This window comes from Dasypus novemcinctus, chromosome 20, assembly GCF_030445035.2.
Source record: "Dasypus novemcinctus isolate mDasNov1 chromosome 20, mDasNov1.1.hap2, whole genome shotgun sequence".
Classification (NCBI taxonomy): domain Eukaryota; kingdom Metazoa; phylum Chordata; class Mammalia; order Cingulata; family Dasypodidae; genus Dasypus; species Dasypus novemcinctus.
Window position 1 is genome coordinate 41,304,445 of NC_080692.1, and position 17,019 is coordinate 41,321,463.

Genomic DNA, 17,019 nt, shown 5'->3' on the forward strand with positions numbered 1-17,019 from the left:
CACAGGCTATATTTCATCATTATTGCATGAAGTCCCCTTTGGCCAATTTAGTGAATGCTGCTGGGTCTTGGGGAACAAAAATCTTTTGTCTTTATTCAGAGATATAATTGTGAGGCTAGAGAGTTGTCTTTTTCTTGATTAGAAAAATCCATTTTAGCTTTTAAAATTTTGAGTGATAATAGCTTATAATTAAAATAATAGTCCTATTTGATTTTGGCTAATGATTTTTAGTAGACTCTCAGTTAATTTTTTATGATTATCTCAGTATGACTAAACCATATGTTTTAATTGCCTTAAAAATCCTACTGAAATTTGTCACTATAAAAATTATGTGAACATTTTGTTGTGTGCAAGGCCCTAACTAAGCTAGTTTTGGGAGCTTACACTAAATGAGAGAGCTAGGGGTGATTCATGGTATAAAATAATAAGGGAGCAGATTTCCTTCTACCTTATGTGAATAGAAGGGCCTTAGGGAAATTTTAACTTGAGCATATATAACACATGTAATAAGATGGGGTGCTTGTCTTTACTCTCTTTTCTAATTGTCTCTGAATGGAAAGACGTAAAAGTCAGAAAGCAAAATTGAGAGGCTGTACAGAAATCAGATGTGGTCTCAGTTCTTAATCCTGCTTAAGACCAATTTCATGACAGTAGTGATTACACCTTAGTGTCCCTGGAATGAATATTTTGAATTGGATTTTATGTTGAAGTTGTTAGGCTTATATCTGTTTCAGAAACCTTAGTTCTAAATTTGGCACAAATTCCACCTGAGGATAGTATTGGTTTCTATGATTGACCTTGAATTAATATTTTTCCCCCAGCACCTTCTGGATGAAGTCATGGTTCTTATTTTTTCCCAAAGATTTTATTTATTTATCTGTCTGCTTGTATTCTTTTTAGGAGGCACCAGGAACAGAAACCAGGACCTTCCATGTGGGAGGGAGGTGCCCAATTGCTTGAGCCACATCTCCCTGCTTGTTGTGTCAGCTTGCCACACCAGCTCATTCTCTTACTCTTCTTCTTTAGGAGGCACCAGGAATTGAACCCAGGACCTCCCATATGGGAGGTGTGTGCCCAACTGCGTAAGCCACATCTGCTCCTCTAGTTTTCATTTTTAACCTTCCAGAAGTAGTAGGTTGAAACCCAGATGATTTACGTATTTTGTGTATTTATCAACAGAGTGCACAGTGCTTTGTTGGTGGCTCTCCTGTAGATATTTTTTTAAGCTTTTTTTGGTATCATATATTGAACTTTAATATTTCCCATTTTAATTATTTACAAGTATACAATTCAGTGGTATTAATTACATTCACAGTATTGTGTTACCATCAATTGCCTAAACTTTTTCATCACCTCAAATGGAAATGAACTATTTCTGAGTTAAATAGATCGCGACATTCGGTTATAGATAGTGCTTGAACATCCCATACCTGCCTACACAGGGATCTGTGCCTACACAAGTTTTTAAACCAGTTTTCTTGAGATATAGTCACATGTCATACATTCCATTTGAGTATACAATCAGTGGCTGTTAGTATAATCACAGAATTGTGCATTCATCACCACAAAAAATTTTAGAATAATTTCACTACTCAAAAAAGAAAAACTCCATACCTTTTAGCAGTCTCCTCTCAATTCCTCTATCCCCAGCCCTACATAACCACTAATCCAATTCCATCTTTATAAATTCATTTATATTCACATTTTATGTAAATGAATGAAATCACAGTATGTAGTACCTTGTGTCTAGTTTCTTCACTTAGCTATATTTTTTTTGTCTGATATTAACATCTTATAACAATATACATTTGTTCAGTTTCAAAGAAAAACAGTCCTTACATATGCAATATTACCCATATTCATTATTTCATATGAGGTTTCACTGTTATACAGTCCCATGTTACTTTTTATCTTTCCTTCTAGTAATAGACATGACTGTAGACTTCCCCTGTCAACCACTGTCATACCCATATAATAGCACTACTAGTCACAAACACTATTATGTGCTTTCACCTTCTCTATTCATTTCCGAGATAAACACACAACCTTTTTTGCCAATTCTGCACATAGTGACCCTCAGCTTTCCACTCTCTAACCTCATTCTATTTTCTGGTGACTTATATTCTAGTTACTGTCTTTATGAGTTTACATAATACATTCATAACAGGGCAATCAAACAGTATTAGTTTTTGTGTCTGGCTTGCTTCACTCAACATAATGTCCTCCAGTTTTTACCATGTTGTCATATGCTTCATGACTTTATTTCTTACAGCTGCATAGTTTTCCATCCTGTGTATACACCACAGTTTGATTATCTATTCCTTGGTTGATGGACACCTAGTTGTTCCATCTTTTGGTGATTGTGAATAACTCTGTTATGCTGTGTGCAGATGTCTGTCTGTCACTGTTCTCAGTTCTCCTGGGTATATACCTGGGTAGTGTGCAGGGTCATGTGGTAAGTCTATATTCACTTTTTTAGGAACTGCCAAATAGTCCTCCACAGTGCTTGTACTGTTCTTTCTACCTTCCCACCAACAGTGGAAAAATTGTTCCTGTCTCTCCACTTCCTCTCCAACTCTTGGAGTTTTCTGTCTTTAATAATGGCCATTCTTATAGGTATAAAATGATATTTCATTGTAGTTTTGATTTGCATTTCCCTAGTCACTACTGATGTTGAACATTTTTTCATGTGTTTTTTTGCCATTTGTATTTCTTTGTACAAACGTCTGTTCAAATCTTGCCTACTTTTTAATCAGGTGGTTTGTCTTTTAATTGTTGAATTGTATCATCTCTTTATAAATCATGGATATTAAACCCTTATTGGATATGTGATTTCCCATATTTTCTTGCATTGAGTAGGCTGCCTTTTTACCCTGTGACAGAGTCCTTTGAATTGCAAAAGTGTTTAATTTTGAAGAGGTCCCATTGTGGTATTTTTTCCTTTTGTTGCTTGTTCTTTGAATGGAAGATCCAAGAAACCAGTACCTACCACAAGATCTTGAAGATGTTTCCCTGTATTTTCTCCTAGTAGATTTATGGTCCAGGCTTTTATATTTAAGTCTGCTCCATTTTGAGGTGATTCTTTTATAGAGAGTGAGTTAGGAGGCGGCCTCTTTCATTCTTTTTGGTTATGGATATCCAGTTCTTCCAGCACCATGTCGAAGAGACTGTTTTGTCCTGGTAACATGGATTTGGTAGGTTTGTCAAAAACCAGTTGGCTGTAGAGGTGAGAGTTTATTTCTGGACCCTCAGTTCTAATCCACTGATCAGTGTGTATCTTTATGCCATACCATGCTGTTTTGACCACTGTAGTTTTGTGGTATGTTTCAGGGTCAAGCACTGAAGGTTTTCCTACATCATATGTCTTTTTTAGAATGCTTTTGACCATTTGGGTGCACCTTCCCTTCCAAATAAATTTGGTAATTGCCTTTTCTGTTTCTGTAAAGTGGGCTATTGGAATTTTGATTGTTACTCCATTGAAGCTATAATTCTGTTTGAGTAGGTTTGATGTTTTCACAATAGTCTTCCAATCCATGAACACGGAATGTCTTTCCATTTGTTTGTCTTCTTTGATTTCTTTTAGCATTGTTTTGTAATATTCTGAATATAGGTACTGTATGTCTTTGGTTAAATCGATTCCTAGGTATTTGAGTCTTCGTTGCTTTTGTAAACAGGTTTTTTCCCCTGATTTCCCCCTCAGATTGTTTAGTACTAGTTTAAGGAAAGATTCCTGAATGTTGCGTGTTGATCTTGTATCCTGCAACTTTGCTGAACTCAATTACTAGCTCAAGTAGCTTTTTTCCTTTAATCCCCTACATCTTTTGTTTGCGTTCACTGTCTGCTCTCTCTTTCCATTCACTATATATTCTTCTGTGTCTGCTTGTCTTTTTTCTTCTTGTCTTTCTCTTTAGGAGGCACCAGGAACTGATCCTGGGACCTCTGGAGTGGGAGAGAGGCAGTCAACTGCTTGAGCCACCTCAGCTCTCTGGTCTGCTGTCTCTCTCTCACTGTCTTTCCTCTGTGTCTCCCTTTGTTGTGTCATCTTGCTGCTCCAGCTCTCTGCAGCACGGGCCAGCTTGCCTTTACTAGGAGGCCTGGGGAATAGAACCCAGGGCCTCCTGTGTGGTAGATGGGAGCCCAATTGCTTGAGCGACATCCGTTTCCCAGCTCAAGTAGCTTTGTCAGACATGTCATAGCTTTCTAAATATAGGATTGTGTCATCTGCGATAGTGATAGTTTTATACCCTATTTTCCTATCTGAATGCCTATTCGTATTTTTTCTTTTCTAATTGCTCTAGTAAGAACTTTCTAGCACAGTATTGAATAACAGTGGTGACAGTGGGCATCCTCATCTTGTTCCCGATCTTTGAGGGAAAGGTTTTCAACTTTATGCCATTGAATGTGATGTTGACTGTGGGTTTTTCATATATACCCTTTATCATATTGAGAAAATTTCCTTCTATTCCTACCTTTTGAAGTGTTTTTATCAAGAAAGAATGCTGGATTTTGTTGAATGCCTTTTCTGCATTGATTGAGATAATATGTGTTTTTTTCCCCCTTCAATTTGTGAATGTGGTATACTACATTAATTGGTTTTCCTGTGTTGAACCACCCTTGCATACCAGGAATAAATCCCACTTGGTCATGGTGTACAGTTCTTTTAATATGCTGTTGGATTCTGCTTGCTGGTATTTTGTTGAGAATTTTTCCATCTGCTTTAGAATCCTTGGTTGAGTCTCTTGTGAGCAGCATATGGACAGCTCCTGTTTTTTTAATCTATTCTGTCTGTCTATATCTTTTTTGATTTGGGCGTTTAATCCATTCACATTAAATGATATTTCTGTAAATGCGTTATTATATAATTTTATTCTTTGATTTTCATGTCATATCTTAATTTTTGTCTGTCTTTTTACTCTTTTGGTTATCCTTTCTGCTATTTGTTTTTGTATACTTTCTTCTAAGCCTCTCTTTCCTGTCCTTTTCTTTCAGGCTTTAAGGCTTCCTTTAAAATTTCCTGCAAAGGTGGTTTCTTTTTTACGACCTCGCTTGGTTTCTGTTTTTTTTTAAAAGATTGATTTATTTATTTCTCTCCCCTCCCCCCCCCACCCCGGTTGTCTGTTCTGTGTATCTATTTGCTGCGTCGTCGTCTTTGTCTGCTTCTGTTGTTGTCAGTGGCACTGGAATCTCTGTTTCTTTCTGCTGTGTCATCTTGTTGTGTCATCTCTCTGTGTGGGTGGCGCCATTCGTAGGCAGGCTGCACTTTCTTTTACCCTGGGCAGCTCTCCTTACAGGGCTCACTCCTTGCGCGTGGGGCTTCCCTACGCGGGGGACACCCCTGCGTGGCACGACACTCCTTGCACGCATCAGCACTGCGCATGGACCAGCTCCACGCGGGTCAAGGAGGCCTGGGGTTTGAACCGTGGACCTCCCATGTGGTAGACAGATGCCCTAACCACTGGGCCAAGTCCGCTGCCTTCTGTTTGTTAATATTTTATACCCACCTTCATATTTGAAGGACAATTATGCTAGATAAAGAATTTTTAGCTGGTGTTTTTTCTTTTTCAGTATCCTAATTGTATTATACCACTGTCTTCTTGCCTCTGTGGTTTCTAATGAGAAATCCACCCTGAGTTTTACTGGGTATCCCTTGTTTGTGATTGTTTGCTTCTCCCTTGCTGCTCGTAGAATTTTTTCTTTGACGTTTGACATTCTGAGTATTATGTGTCTTGGTGTATGTCTATTAGGATTTATTCTGATTGGGGTATGCTGTGCTTTTTGGATATGTAAGTTCATTTCTTTTGTGAGAGTTGGCAAACAGTTAATTATTTTCTCAAATACTCTTTCTGCCCCTTTTCCCTTCTCTTGTCTTTCCGGAACTCCCATGGCACTTTTGTTGTTGAGTTTTGTGTTGTCATTCAACTCCTGACCCTTTGCTCGGTGTTTCTCCATTTCAGCTCTTCTGTCCTCACTATCACTTTTTCTTCTATCATCTTGAGTCTGCTCTTCTGTGCTTCTCATGTGTTTTTTAAAAATTACTTTCACTTTGTTTTTTGCGCTTGTTGTCTGCTTGTCTTTTAGGAGGCACTGGGAACTGAACCTGGGACCTCCCATGTGGGAGGCTTGAACCACCTCCTCTTCCCCCTTGTTGTGTCTTAAGTGTTTTCCCACGTCTGTCATGTCTTCTCGTTGTGTCATCTTGGAGGTACCGGGAACCCAACTCAGGACATGGTAGGTGGATGCCCAATTCCTTGAGCCACATCTGCTTCCCTCTGTTACTTTTCTATTCAGGTTTTCAGATTCTTCTTTGTGCTCACTCAGTGTCGTCTTGATGTCATTTTTATCTTTAGCCATATTGTCTTTCAACTCATAAATTTGGTTTTGGAAATTTGTTTGCATCTTGTTAATTCATTGTCTCAAATCCTTTGTCTCTTCTTGGGCTTTGGTATTCCTTTTCTTGGGCCATGTCTTCCATTTTCTTAGTATGACTCGTAATTTCTTTTTTTTTTTTTTTTTTTAAAGATTTAAAAATTTCTCTCCCCTCCCCACCCCCCCCATTGTCTGCCCTTTGTGTCTATTCACTGTGTTCTGTGTCTGCTTGCATTCTTGTCAGTGGCACCCGGAATCTGTCTCTTTTAGTTATGTCATCTTGCTGCATCAGCTCTCTGTGTGTGCAGCACCACTCCTGGGTAGACTGTGACTTTTTTGTGTGGGGCTGCTCTCCTTGCGGGGACACACTCCTTGCGCGTGGGGCTCTCCTACGTGGCAGGGCACTCCTTAATGCACGCGACAGGGCACTCCTTGCCCACATCAGCACTGCACGTGGGCCAGCTCACAACGGGTCAGGAGGCCCTGGGTTTGAACCCTGAGCCACATCTACTTCCCAGCTCGTACTTCTTTGCTGCTCTCTAGGCATCTGATTAAGATGGTGAATTACTCAGAAGCTCAGTTTTTCTTTTGTAGGGCTTTAGTAGCGGGACGCTGCGTGATACTGCTGTTCTTTGATTCTTGTTTCAACCTTGTTCTTTAGAACTGTCCCTGTTAGTTGCCCAAAACTGGGTGCTTCATAGGACTTTGGGGAGCGAGGTTATAAAGGCTGGAAAAAACCTCTCTCAGTTACTTTTAATTTCCTCATGTACACTTTCTTGGTCTGCCAGCAGGTGGCACGCTTTGCCAGCCCTCTCTATTCAGTGCCTGATCAGAGTGTGTTTGCAGCAACACAGAGTAGATCAGTGTGATAGAGGATCCGGCATGGAGACTAAGAGCCTTGTAATTCATACTTTCTCAAAGAGTTTTCCAACCTTCTCTGGCAGCCTCCTCCCTTTTCCTGGGTAAGAAATAATTCAGTCTCCTCTGTGTCCTCAACAGTCAGTTCTGGTTAGTAAAGAGGGAGACCGAGAGGGTCACATCTCTTAAGCTTAGTCCTGGATCTCTTTAGCCTAGAGCTGGCTCTAAAGGCAAACAGAAATGGCACAGCCCCACCCGGCCTGGAAGGGCTGGTGGGAAATAGCAGACCAAATCTTTGGGTCAGCCATGTCCCTCTCTCTCCTTTCCTGGGGGAGGTGTGTCCCCAACAATCAGCCCCGGTTAATAGAGAAGGGAGATTGAGATGATCAGATCCTTTTATTCGTGAATCTCTTGAATCTAGTGCTGGCTCCAGGGCAAGCAACGGCAAGGCCCTCCTGGCCTGGAAGGGCTCCTGACGCAGCAAACCAAAACTGTGGGTTCAAAGCTGAGTCAGCCTTAGGCTTTGTCCCTCTCTCCTGTTCCTGGGGAGGTGGGTCCCTGGGGCTCCCTTTGTAGCCGCTGGCCCAGAGGACCGAGTGTTCACAAGTGTCTGGAGTGTGGAGGAGGGGTTTTCTGGCAGTAACAGCTACTGCTTTTAACTCACAGTTTTGCCATCACTATTCTTTTCTCTTGTCCCTCTCTCTTCTTGGCAGTGTCCAGCCTTCCCCTGGTATCCTAAACCCTAGAAGACTTTTTTCCAGGTTGTTTCTGCCTGTCCTTTAACTATTTTTCCAGGGAAGAAGAGAATCCCATATCTTTCTAGTCTGCTATCTTCCTGGAAGTCCTTGTAATGTTTTTTTTTTTTTTAAATATTTATTTATCTCTCCCCAACCCCTTGTTGTTTGCACTTGCTGTGTCTGTTTCTTGTTTCTTTAGGAGGCACTAGTTGCTGAACCCAGGACCTCTGATGTGGGAGGGAGGTGCCTAATCACTTGAGCTACCTCCTTTTGCTGTTTTTTTGCATCTCATTATGTTTTTTTCCTTGTGTCTCTTGTTGTGTCATCTTTTTTTGTTGTTGTTCCATCATCTTGTTGTGTCAGTTTGCTCTACCTGCCTGTCACGCCAGCTCTTTGTCTTCTTTAGGAGACACCGAGAACTGAACCATGGACCTCCCATGTGGTAGGCGGGGAGCTCAGTCCTTTTAGCCATGTCTGCTTCCCCCCTTGTAATGTATTTTTAATCTTATCCATTGTTTCTTTCACTCTGATAAGCTCTGTTACTTTTTTTTTGTGGGCTTTCAAATTGTTCTTTATGCTCACACAGTGCCATCTTAATATCCTTTACCTTGTTAGTATTTTCCTTCATGTACTTATTAAATTGGTTAGGGAGGTTTGTGTAACTCGCTGATTAGTTGCCTTTAAATCCTGTGTCTCATCTGGAGTTTTCGTTTGCCGTTTTGGCTGGGACATTATCTTCTTGTTTCTTAGTATGCCTTGTTATCTTTTGTTGATATCTAGGCATCTGATTATGTTGGTGATTTTACTCTGTTGACCATTTTCTCTTTCTTGCTTGCCTAGTGGTTTTATTTCAGAGCTGCTCTGATTTTTTTTTAAAGGTTTATTTTTTATTTTTCTCCCCTTCACCGCCCCTCCACCCAGTTGTCTGCTCTCTCTGTCCATTCACTGTGTGTTCTTCTGTGTCCACTTGTATTCTTGTCAGTGACACCCAGAGTCTGTGTCTCATTTTGTTGCGTCATCTTGCTGTGTCAGCTCTCCGTGTGTGTGGCGCCATTCCTGGGCAGGCTGCACTTTTTTTTTTCTGCGCTGGGCGGCTCTCCTTATGGGGTGTGCTCCTTGCGTGTGGGGCTCCCGTCCATGGGGGATACCCCTGCATGGGACAGCACTCCTTGCGCGCATCAGCACTGCACGTGGGCCAGCTCCACACAGGTCAGGAGGCCCAGGGTTTGAACCTTGGACCTCCCATGTGGTAGTGGGATGCCCTGTCTGTTGGGCCAAATCGGCATCCCTCCTTTGATTTTTGGTTCATTTTTTTCCCTAAAACTTAAAAGATTGCCCTGTTTAAATGATCTAAATGTGCAGGGAGCCACTAATGAGGCATAGTGCAGATCTTCCGAACCTGGGAAAGAAAATGGGAGGGACAAGCCTCATCTTCTTCACTTCCTGGCTGGCCAGCAGATGGCGCCCTTTGGAAGACTTTTCCGTGGATATGAATCCTTCATTTCCACTACTCCCCCTGTCCTGCTGTTTTTGCTATCTGTGTCCATTCTCTGTGTGATCTTCTGTATCTGTTTCTCTTTTGTCTTCTTTTCTCATTTTCTCTCCTCTAGGATTCACCGAGATTTGACCCTGGGGACTTTTGATGTAGAGAGAGGTTCCCTGTCACCTGCGCCACCAGAGTTCCTGGATTTTACTGTGCTTCACCCTGACTCTCCCCTTAGTCTCTCTTTTGTTGCGTTGTCATCTTGCTGCATGACTCAGTTGTGTGGGAATTCTGCTCGCTGTGCGGGCTTGCTTTCTCTTTTTCTTATCTATCAGGAGGCTCCAAGGATTGAACCTGGGTCCTCCCATATGGTAGGTGGCAGTCCTATTACTTGAACCACATCTGCTTTCCTAAGTAACTCTTCTGAACCAGCAATTCGAATTATGGTGGTTACATTTGCTGAAGAGAAACCATAGTCAACCCTCAGCTGCGTCCTCCTCCTTCCCAGGGAGGAATATGTCCTTTCCCTGTCCCTTGGCTGCTCACGCAGGTTTTACCAAGGCTTTTTGCCTTGGACATTGGGGATGGGCAACTTTTCTAATCCTGGGGGCATCAACTCAAGGTTTTCCCTTTGGCCTCTTTGTCTCTCCCTCCCCAGGCACTCCTAGACAATGCTTGTTGCTCTCCTGGTCGACAGGTCCCCAGAGTAGCTTCCTTGGACGACTTCTATGCTTTCCTATGCTTTCTCGCCTATTTTGCAAGAGAGCTGCCTTGCCTGAGCTACTCCAAAGCCATCTTGCATCTCCAGAAACCGCTCTACTTCTTTTACACCTCCCAGTTGATATCTTACTATTTTGACTGTGATCATGTGGTTTTAAGCACTTTGTCAAATATTTTCTTCACCAGTTTTATGAGAGAGGGAACATGCTGAGAAGCTTAGGAAGCTGCAGAACCAATGTGGGGGCTGAATCTTCCTTCAGCATGTGAAGAAATCAGAACATGATGACTGGGAGAGTGCTCCAAATGCACCGAGTGTGCATTACACTTCTGAAAAAGGGCAACTCAGTCAGTCACTCCTGGGTCTGCACAGACTGGCCACTGACAAACAGGAGCCCCATTTGCATGACTTCATTGAGAATCATTACCTGAATGAGCAGGTGAAATCCAGCAGTGAATTGGGTGACAATTAACTTGTGTAAGATGGTGCCTTCCCCCTGCCCCGTCCCCTCCCCCCCATTCTGACTTGGTACAGTATCTCTTTGATAAGCCCTTGCCACCCCCCTCCCCTGGGAAACTGATGACAAGAGCCAAGCCTGAGGCTGGTCCCCACGCAGTGTGTGCATGGTGGGTTTGCATTTACCTTCTTTGTAAGTTGTATCAGCATCTACCAAAGTTTTTCTTTTTCCTTTTTTTAAAGACTTATTTTTTTTATTTACCCCCCCCAAGTTGTCTGCTCTGTGTCCATTTGCTGTATGTTCTTCTGTGACCGCTTCTATCCTTGGCAGTGGCACCGGGAATCTGTGTCTCTTTTTGTTAAGTCATCTTGTGTCAGCTCTCCGTGTGTGTGACACCATTCCTGGGCAGGCTGCACTTTTCTTTCGCGCTGGGCGGCTCTCCTTATGGGGCTCACTCCTTGTGCGTGGGGCTCCCCTACACGGGGGACACCCCTGCATGGCACGGCAGTCCTTGCACGCATCAGCACTGTGCATGGGCCACACGGGTCAAGGAGGCCCAGGGTTTGAACCACGGACCTCCCATGTGGTAGGCGGACACCCTATCCATTGGGCCAAGTCTGCTTCCCCAAAGTTTTTGATTTGTACCATTTCTTCAAATAAGGTAATTTGGTCTCCCCCCACAATCAGAATATTCCAGGTTGGAAACATACCTTTTGCAGTCAGATAGGCATTCAGGCTTTGCTCTGGAGGCAGTCTGGTTTAGAACACTGGTCCTTAACTTAGTTTTCTTGAAAAATCATTCAGTAAACCGAAGAGCTTTTGTTTATGTAGGTTACATTTCTCACTGTTTACAGCATTAGAAATTAAAACTGAGAACTTTTACAAATTTTAATTGATTTTAAAATAATGAACCCTTTCGTGTTAACAAAGTAGTAACATTTTTAGTGAAAATTAAAAATGATGGAAGAATGACATTTTTGTAGATGTAGTTGCTATCTGGTTTAACAAAAGATGGTTAAATTCTATTGTCTTTTGCGTTTGATCTGTTGGAATTGTTGATTGAACTATGTGAACAAAATATGACTTCACAGATACTTATTTGAAAAGTGAAGGAGTATTTTAATAGCCTTTTAAGATAATTGTGTGACTATTCTTTGGTATTATATTAAAAACTAGGTAAATAGTAGTTTCTTAAAGGCTACTTGCAGTGTGGAATCTAAAACCATATCAGTAAACTTTTCTTATTCTTATATTAAGACCTGGTATTTTCCTTCTCCATCCTAATGACATAGACATCCACCTATTGTTTCCTCTTCTGCACTGCCTTGCCATTGAGCAAGCACGTCATTATAGCCCACAACCCAATTAATTGTTCATGGTCGTATCCACCAAGCAGATGTTTTCCTGGAAATAATTTGAGTTTTCAAAGGGGGAGCTCTTCTTATGTATATGAATATATTGGCCCTTTAATTCCAAAAAGGAGTGATATTCATAAAATCCATGTTGTTGGACACTTTGAGTATTGGGGTGGGAAACTCTGGTTTGCCAGATAATTTCTTAACAAGGAGTGTAGAAAGGAGAAAGGGGGATGTTATATTAAAAATTTCTCAGGCTCGTTCTTAAACATTGCTTTAAAGTTTTTAACAGTTTATGGGGTTTTTTTTGAAACTTCTGGATTTTCTGTTGTCACAGGCTGTGTGTGCACATGCATACGCTCTTTAGTCCATTGTTATACCGTGTAAGACATGTCCATAGTCTCATGAATCACAGTTGGGTAATAATAGTGAAAGAGATCTGACATATTCTCCTACTCAGAATGTCACAACAGGATTGTCAGCAAGTGGGAGGGAGCTTGTTAAAAATGTGTATCTCAGAGCTCTCCCTAAACTCATTAAATCAGTTTCTACAATTAATAAGATCCTAGGTGATGCATTTACACATGAAAGTTTGAAAGGCAGTGCTTTAGATTATTGAAACTATCTGAATGCTGTAAGTGCTTTGAGTGCCTTAGGTTTCTTCCAAATGCCTGGATTTTGACATTCCAGGGAGACTTAGATCTTCCATTTCACAGAATCAGTGCATGTACAATACAAAGAAGAATTAACTGAGTGAAAAGTTTATTTTTAAGATATATTTTATTATTTTTTAAATTTATTGTCCCCCCCTTCCCCATTGTTTGCATTTGCTATCTACTCTTCTTTTTAGGAGGTACCAGGGAACCGAACCTGGGACCTCTCATGTAGGAGGGAGGCACCCAGTTGCTTGAGCCACATCTGCTCCCTGCTTGCTGTGGCTCTCATTGTGTCTCTTCCTAAATCATCTTGTTGCGCCAGGTCGCCACACCAGCCCGTTGTTGCTGTCTTGCATGTCTTCTTTAGGAGGCTTTGGGAACTGAAACCGGTACCTCCCATGTGGTAGGTGCATGCCCAACTGCCTGAGTCACATCTGCTTCCCAAAATGTTTTTATTTTATTTATCCCCCCCTGTTTGTGGTTACTGTCCGTGCTCTGTGTCCATTTGCTGTGTGCTCACCTTCTCTTTAGGAAGCACTGGGAATCAAACCCAGGACTTCCCATGCAGAAAAAAGATACTCAGTCACCTGAGCCACCTCAGCTCCCTGGTTTGTTTTATCTCTCATTGTTTTTCCTCTTTGTGTCTTTTTTGTTGTGTCAGTTTGCCTTCTCTAGGAGGTACTGGGAACTGAACCTGGGACCTCCCATGTGGTAGGCAGAAGCCAAATCGCTTAAGCCACATCTGCTCTCCCCAAAATGTTTTAATATATGTATGATTTTAGGAATATTGTAATATCAGGTGGATTGTCTCCATCTAGTAGTGTTCTGATGATGTGGTTATCTAGAATATTATGGAAAAAAAGACAGTGCTTTCTATGAAATCCATACCTGCTCAGGGTTCTGTCAGAATCAGAAATTACTTGTATCTTGTCTCCATTGTCCCCCCTGTTGGATCAGGGCTGCATCAGACTTAAAACTGAAGAGAAACGCTGATTCTGGTAAGGGACTGGGGCATAGGTAAGTCTGAGGAATACTTCTTAGGGTTTGGATGTGCTTTGAAGCAGGACTCCCGGTGACCCTTCCAGGCTCTGGGTAGGGAAAGTTCCATGAGGATTCGTGTGTGCATCTAGGGATGGGGTTTGCCTCTTGCCAGCCTTTGCTGCTCAGTTGGTAGACACAGTTCATGCTCTGAGCACCTGCATTAGTCTGTCCTTTTTTGAGTAGCTCTACCCACATAAGTACTGTTTTTCAAGTGAGTGATTCAGCACATAGACTGACTAAACAGTGCTTCATGCTCATTGGTATGTGAACTTTCCTTTTCCCATCTTTGGAAAAGTGAGTAAGCAGTACATTAAATACAGTGTAGACAGAGTATATTGATAGATCAGTGTTGCACAAGAATTATGAGTTTCTCTTGTCCTTAGTTTAATTTGCCCAATTTAAAGATGATGGATTATGTTTCATTTCCATCTTAATTATGGGCTTTTTAATAAAAGCAGTATAGGTACACGGTTAAAAATGGTAGTAAAGTGTATTCAGTGAAGGATAAGTTTCTCTCCTTTTACCTCCAACCCTCACTCCAGCAACCTTCCTGAGGACAGGCACTGTTTTCTGTATCCTTCCAAAGAGATTAGGACTTTAGAGGCTATCTGAAATCTGTATCTGTCTCCCTCTCTCACTTGGGTGTGCAAATCATAACACATCTGCCTTGAATCTTTGTTTTTATTTCACTTAACTGTATCACAATACTTCATTTAGATTATCTCTTTTCCTGATGTTTATAAATTTGGTGTGACTGGTTGTTTATTTAAAATTAATATGTCTTTGGAGTTAGTTTAGTTTCTGCGCCACAGTCAAAATGCTTTCCAAGTACATTATAACAAGTGACAAGAAAAATAGCAAGAAAACATTTCAGAATTGGGAACCTCATGAGACTTGAAATTTCTAGGACATATACATATCACAATGTATTCTTGCACTAACAAACAATATACGAATAAATATGGGTATTGAAGGACTGATTCCTATTTGAAAGGGTTCTAGAGATCACAAAGTTTTTTAGAATGATGTTTTAAAGTTGTAATTTACAACCTATATTGACTGGTACGTACTTAACCAATGAAGTTAAATGTGGAATGTTCTTCAAAGGGAAATTGAGACGTTTTTCATGTTTTTCATCCTACAAAAACATTTTTGCACACTTTTAAATTAAAAATGTGTGATTGACATTGGACACAAACCTCTGTAAAGCTTAATAGTGAGCACAGTTCATGTTAATTTTCTTAGGTGCAAATAAGGCTGTAGTGATTACTTAGGTGACTTATTTTCAGAAGGTGCATGCTGAAATAATTGGGGTTGATGTTTCATAATACCTGTAACTTTGAAATGATTCAGCAAAAAATTACATACAGCAAATAGGACAAAATGTTGATTGTTGAATCCAGGTTTTGAAATACCTTATTGTGTGAAAATTTCCATAATAAAAGCTAGAGGAGCTAATATAATTTTCATAATTTGACTATTGGTACTTCTTAAATTGCGAGTAGATATATACCTTTTGATGAATTTGGTCTGAGAATGTTCTTACTAAATTCTTCAGTGATTGAAGCTACTTCCATGTAGTTTATCTGTTGGGAAGATACTGAAAAAGAAAATAAAAAAGTGAATTGCTTTTAAAATGAAGGCAAAAGTATGGTGTTGAGCATTTTGATTATTATTGAGTACTTTCTAAAAAAGGAAAACAAAAGGATCACTTCTTATATGTTGTACTTTGTTTAGGAAATAAAAGTTTTGGGATTGATTTTCATATTCTTTTTTGGTGGAGAGAAATTACTTAAAAAAATGTTTTTTAACAGCCAGGGAAAGACTTCCTATGTGGTCTTTTGGTAAAATTAGAGAGCTTTTTTAAAAACCACTGAGCCACATCAGCTCCCCTGAGTTGGTTTTCCATTTGTTTAATTGTTTTTTTATTTTTTTAGGAGGCACCAGGGACCCAACCTGGGACCTCCCATGTGGGAAGTAGGCACTCAACCCCTGAGCCATACTCACTACCCTGCACTCAGTTTTTATCTACTCTACTTTTTTATTTAGAAAGGATAATACAGCAATACTTCCCAATTTCTTTAAGATGGAGAGAGGTAGGATGTGGTAGCATTTGTGTTCTTGGATTAGTGAAGAATTCAGGTCAGAACTTTCATGGTAATCCTTTGATTCTGAATTACTTACAGCTGGGAACTGTTACTTTATTACTAAATCGTACATCTTAGTACCATGGAAGGGATGAGACATAAACTTGTATTGTGGGTGTGTAAATGTGTGTGTGTGGTTTTCTTAGGGTGTAGTATTGGGGCATTCATTTCTGCCAAAAGTTGCTTAAATTATCCCATATTTGATTTTTAGGTTCTCTTATTTTTTTGCCTTGATTTGTACTTTATTACCAACTAAATTTCAAAGCAGTGTTGTTTTCTAATGGAGAACATGGTTAGTGTGCTTTGTTCCTATAGAACAAATGTCAAGTGGTGCTCTAAATTAAATATTTATAAGATCATATTCATGTTAGTAAATTTCTAGGAATAACACAGCCTTTTTTCTTCTTTTGTAGCATAAGCAGTACTATAATGGATGTAGACAGCACAATTTCCAGTGGGCGTTCAACTCCAGCAATGATGAATGGACAAGGAAGCACTACTTCTTCAAGCAAAAATATTGCCTATAATTGTTGTTGGGACCAGTGCCAGGCTTGCTTCAACTCTAGTCCAGATCTGGCAGATCACATCCGTTCCATACATGTAGATGGTCAGCGAGGAGGGGTTGGTTTTGTCATTTCTTTTTTTTTACTCCCTGTTTTCATTAGTTTCATTTATTTATAATTGCTAGTTAGACCTTTTTACTGAAAATAAATTTGGGGTTATTTTTACATAGGCTTCCCCCCCCAATTTAGTTTTTGTTTTAATTACTTCCCACATACTTGATAGAATTAAGTGAAAAATAGAGCATATTATATATGGATTTTAATTTGCTCATAAATATATTATATTGAAGAAATTATACTTATTCTCTAACAATAGGGTTGGATTGGGATGGGAATATTATGAATGAATACAGTATATTTTGAGCTTCTAATATTCTGAGTTGAGAACATTTAGGAATTGGTACTGCCCTGGATTTTATTAGATTTATACTCAATTATCCTTGATGCTGAAATTAACTGGTACTAAGATTACTATATGCAATCCTACTAAATGACTGTACTCATTATTTTTGAATGAGAATTATACCTCTCTCCTAGTCTTGTCAGAGCTTTTAGATGGAAAGTCCTGATTAGTCAGTATTGATTTATATCCTCTCAAGAGTATATTTAATTCTGTGTTAGTTTATATGACTTTAATT

General features: G+C 40.2%; 1 protein-coding gene across 3 annotated transcripts in view; it reads left to right on the top strand.

Moving 5' to 3' along the window:
* AEBP2 (AE binding protein 2) overlaps window positions 1-17,019 on the top strand; it is a 153,638-nt gene that overhangs the window by 13,298 nt on the left and 123,321 nt on the right. For all 3 annotated transcript variants that reach the window (XM_023583027.3, XM_004473227.4, XM_004473225.5), the window contains exon 2: window positions 16,232-16,439. In XM_023583027.3, the coding sequence (XP_023438795.2) occupies window positions 16,232-16,439 (208 nt within the window). The remainder of the gene's footprint in view (window positions 1-16,231; window positions 16,440-17,019) is intronic.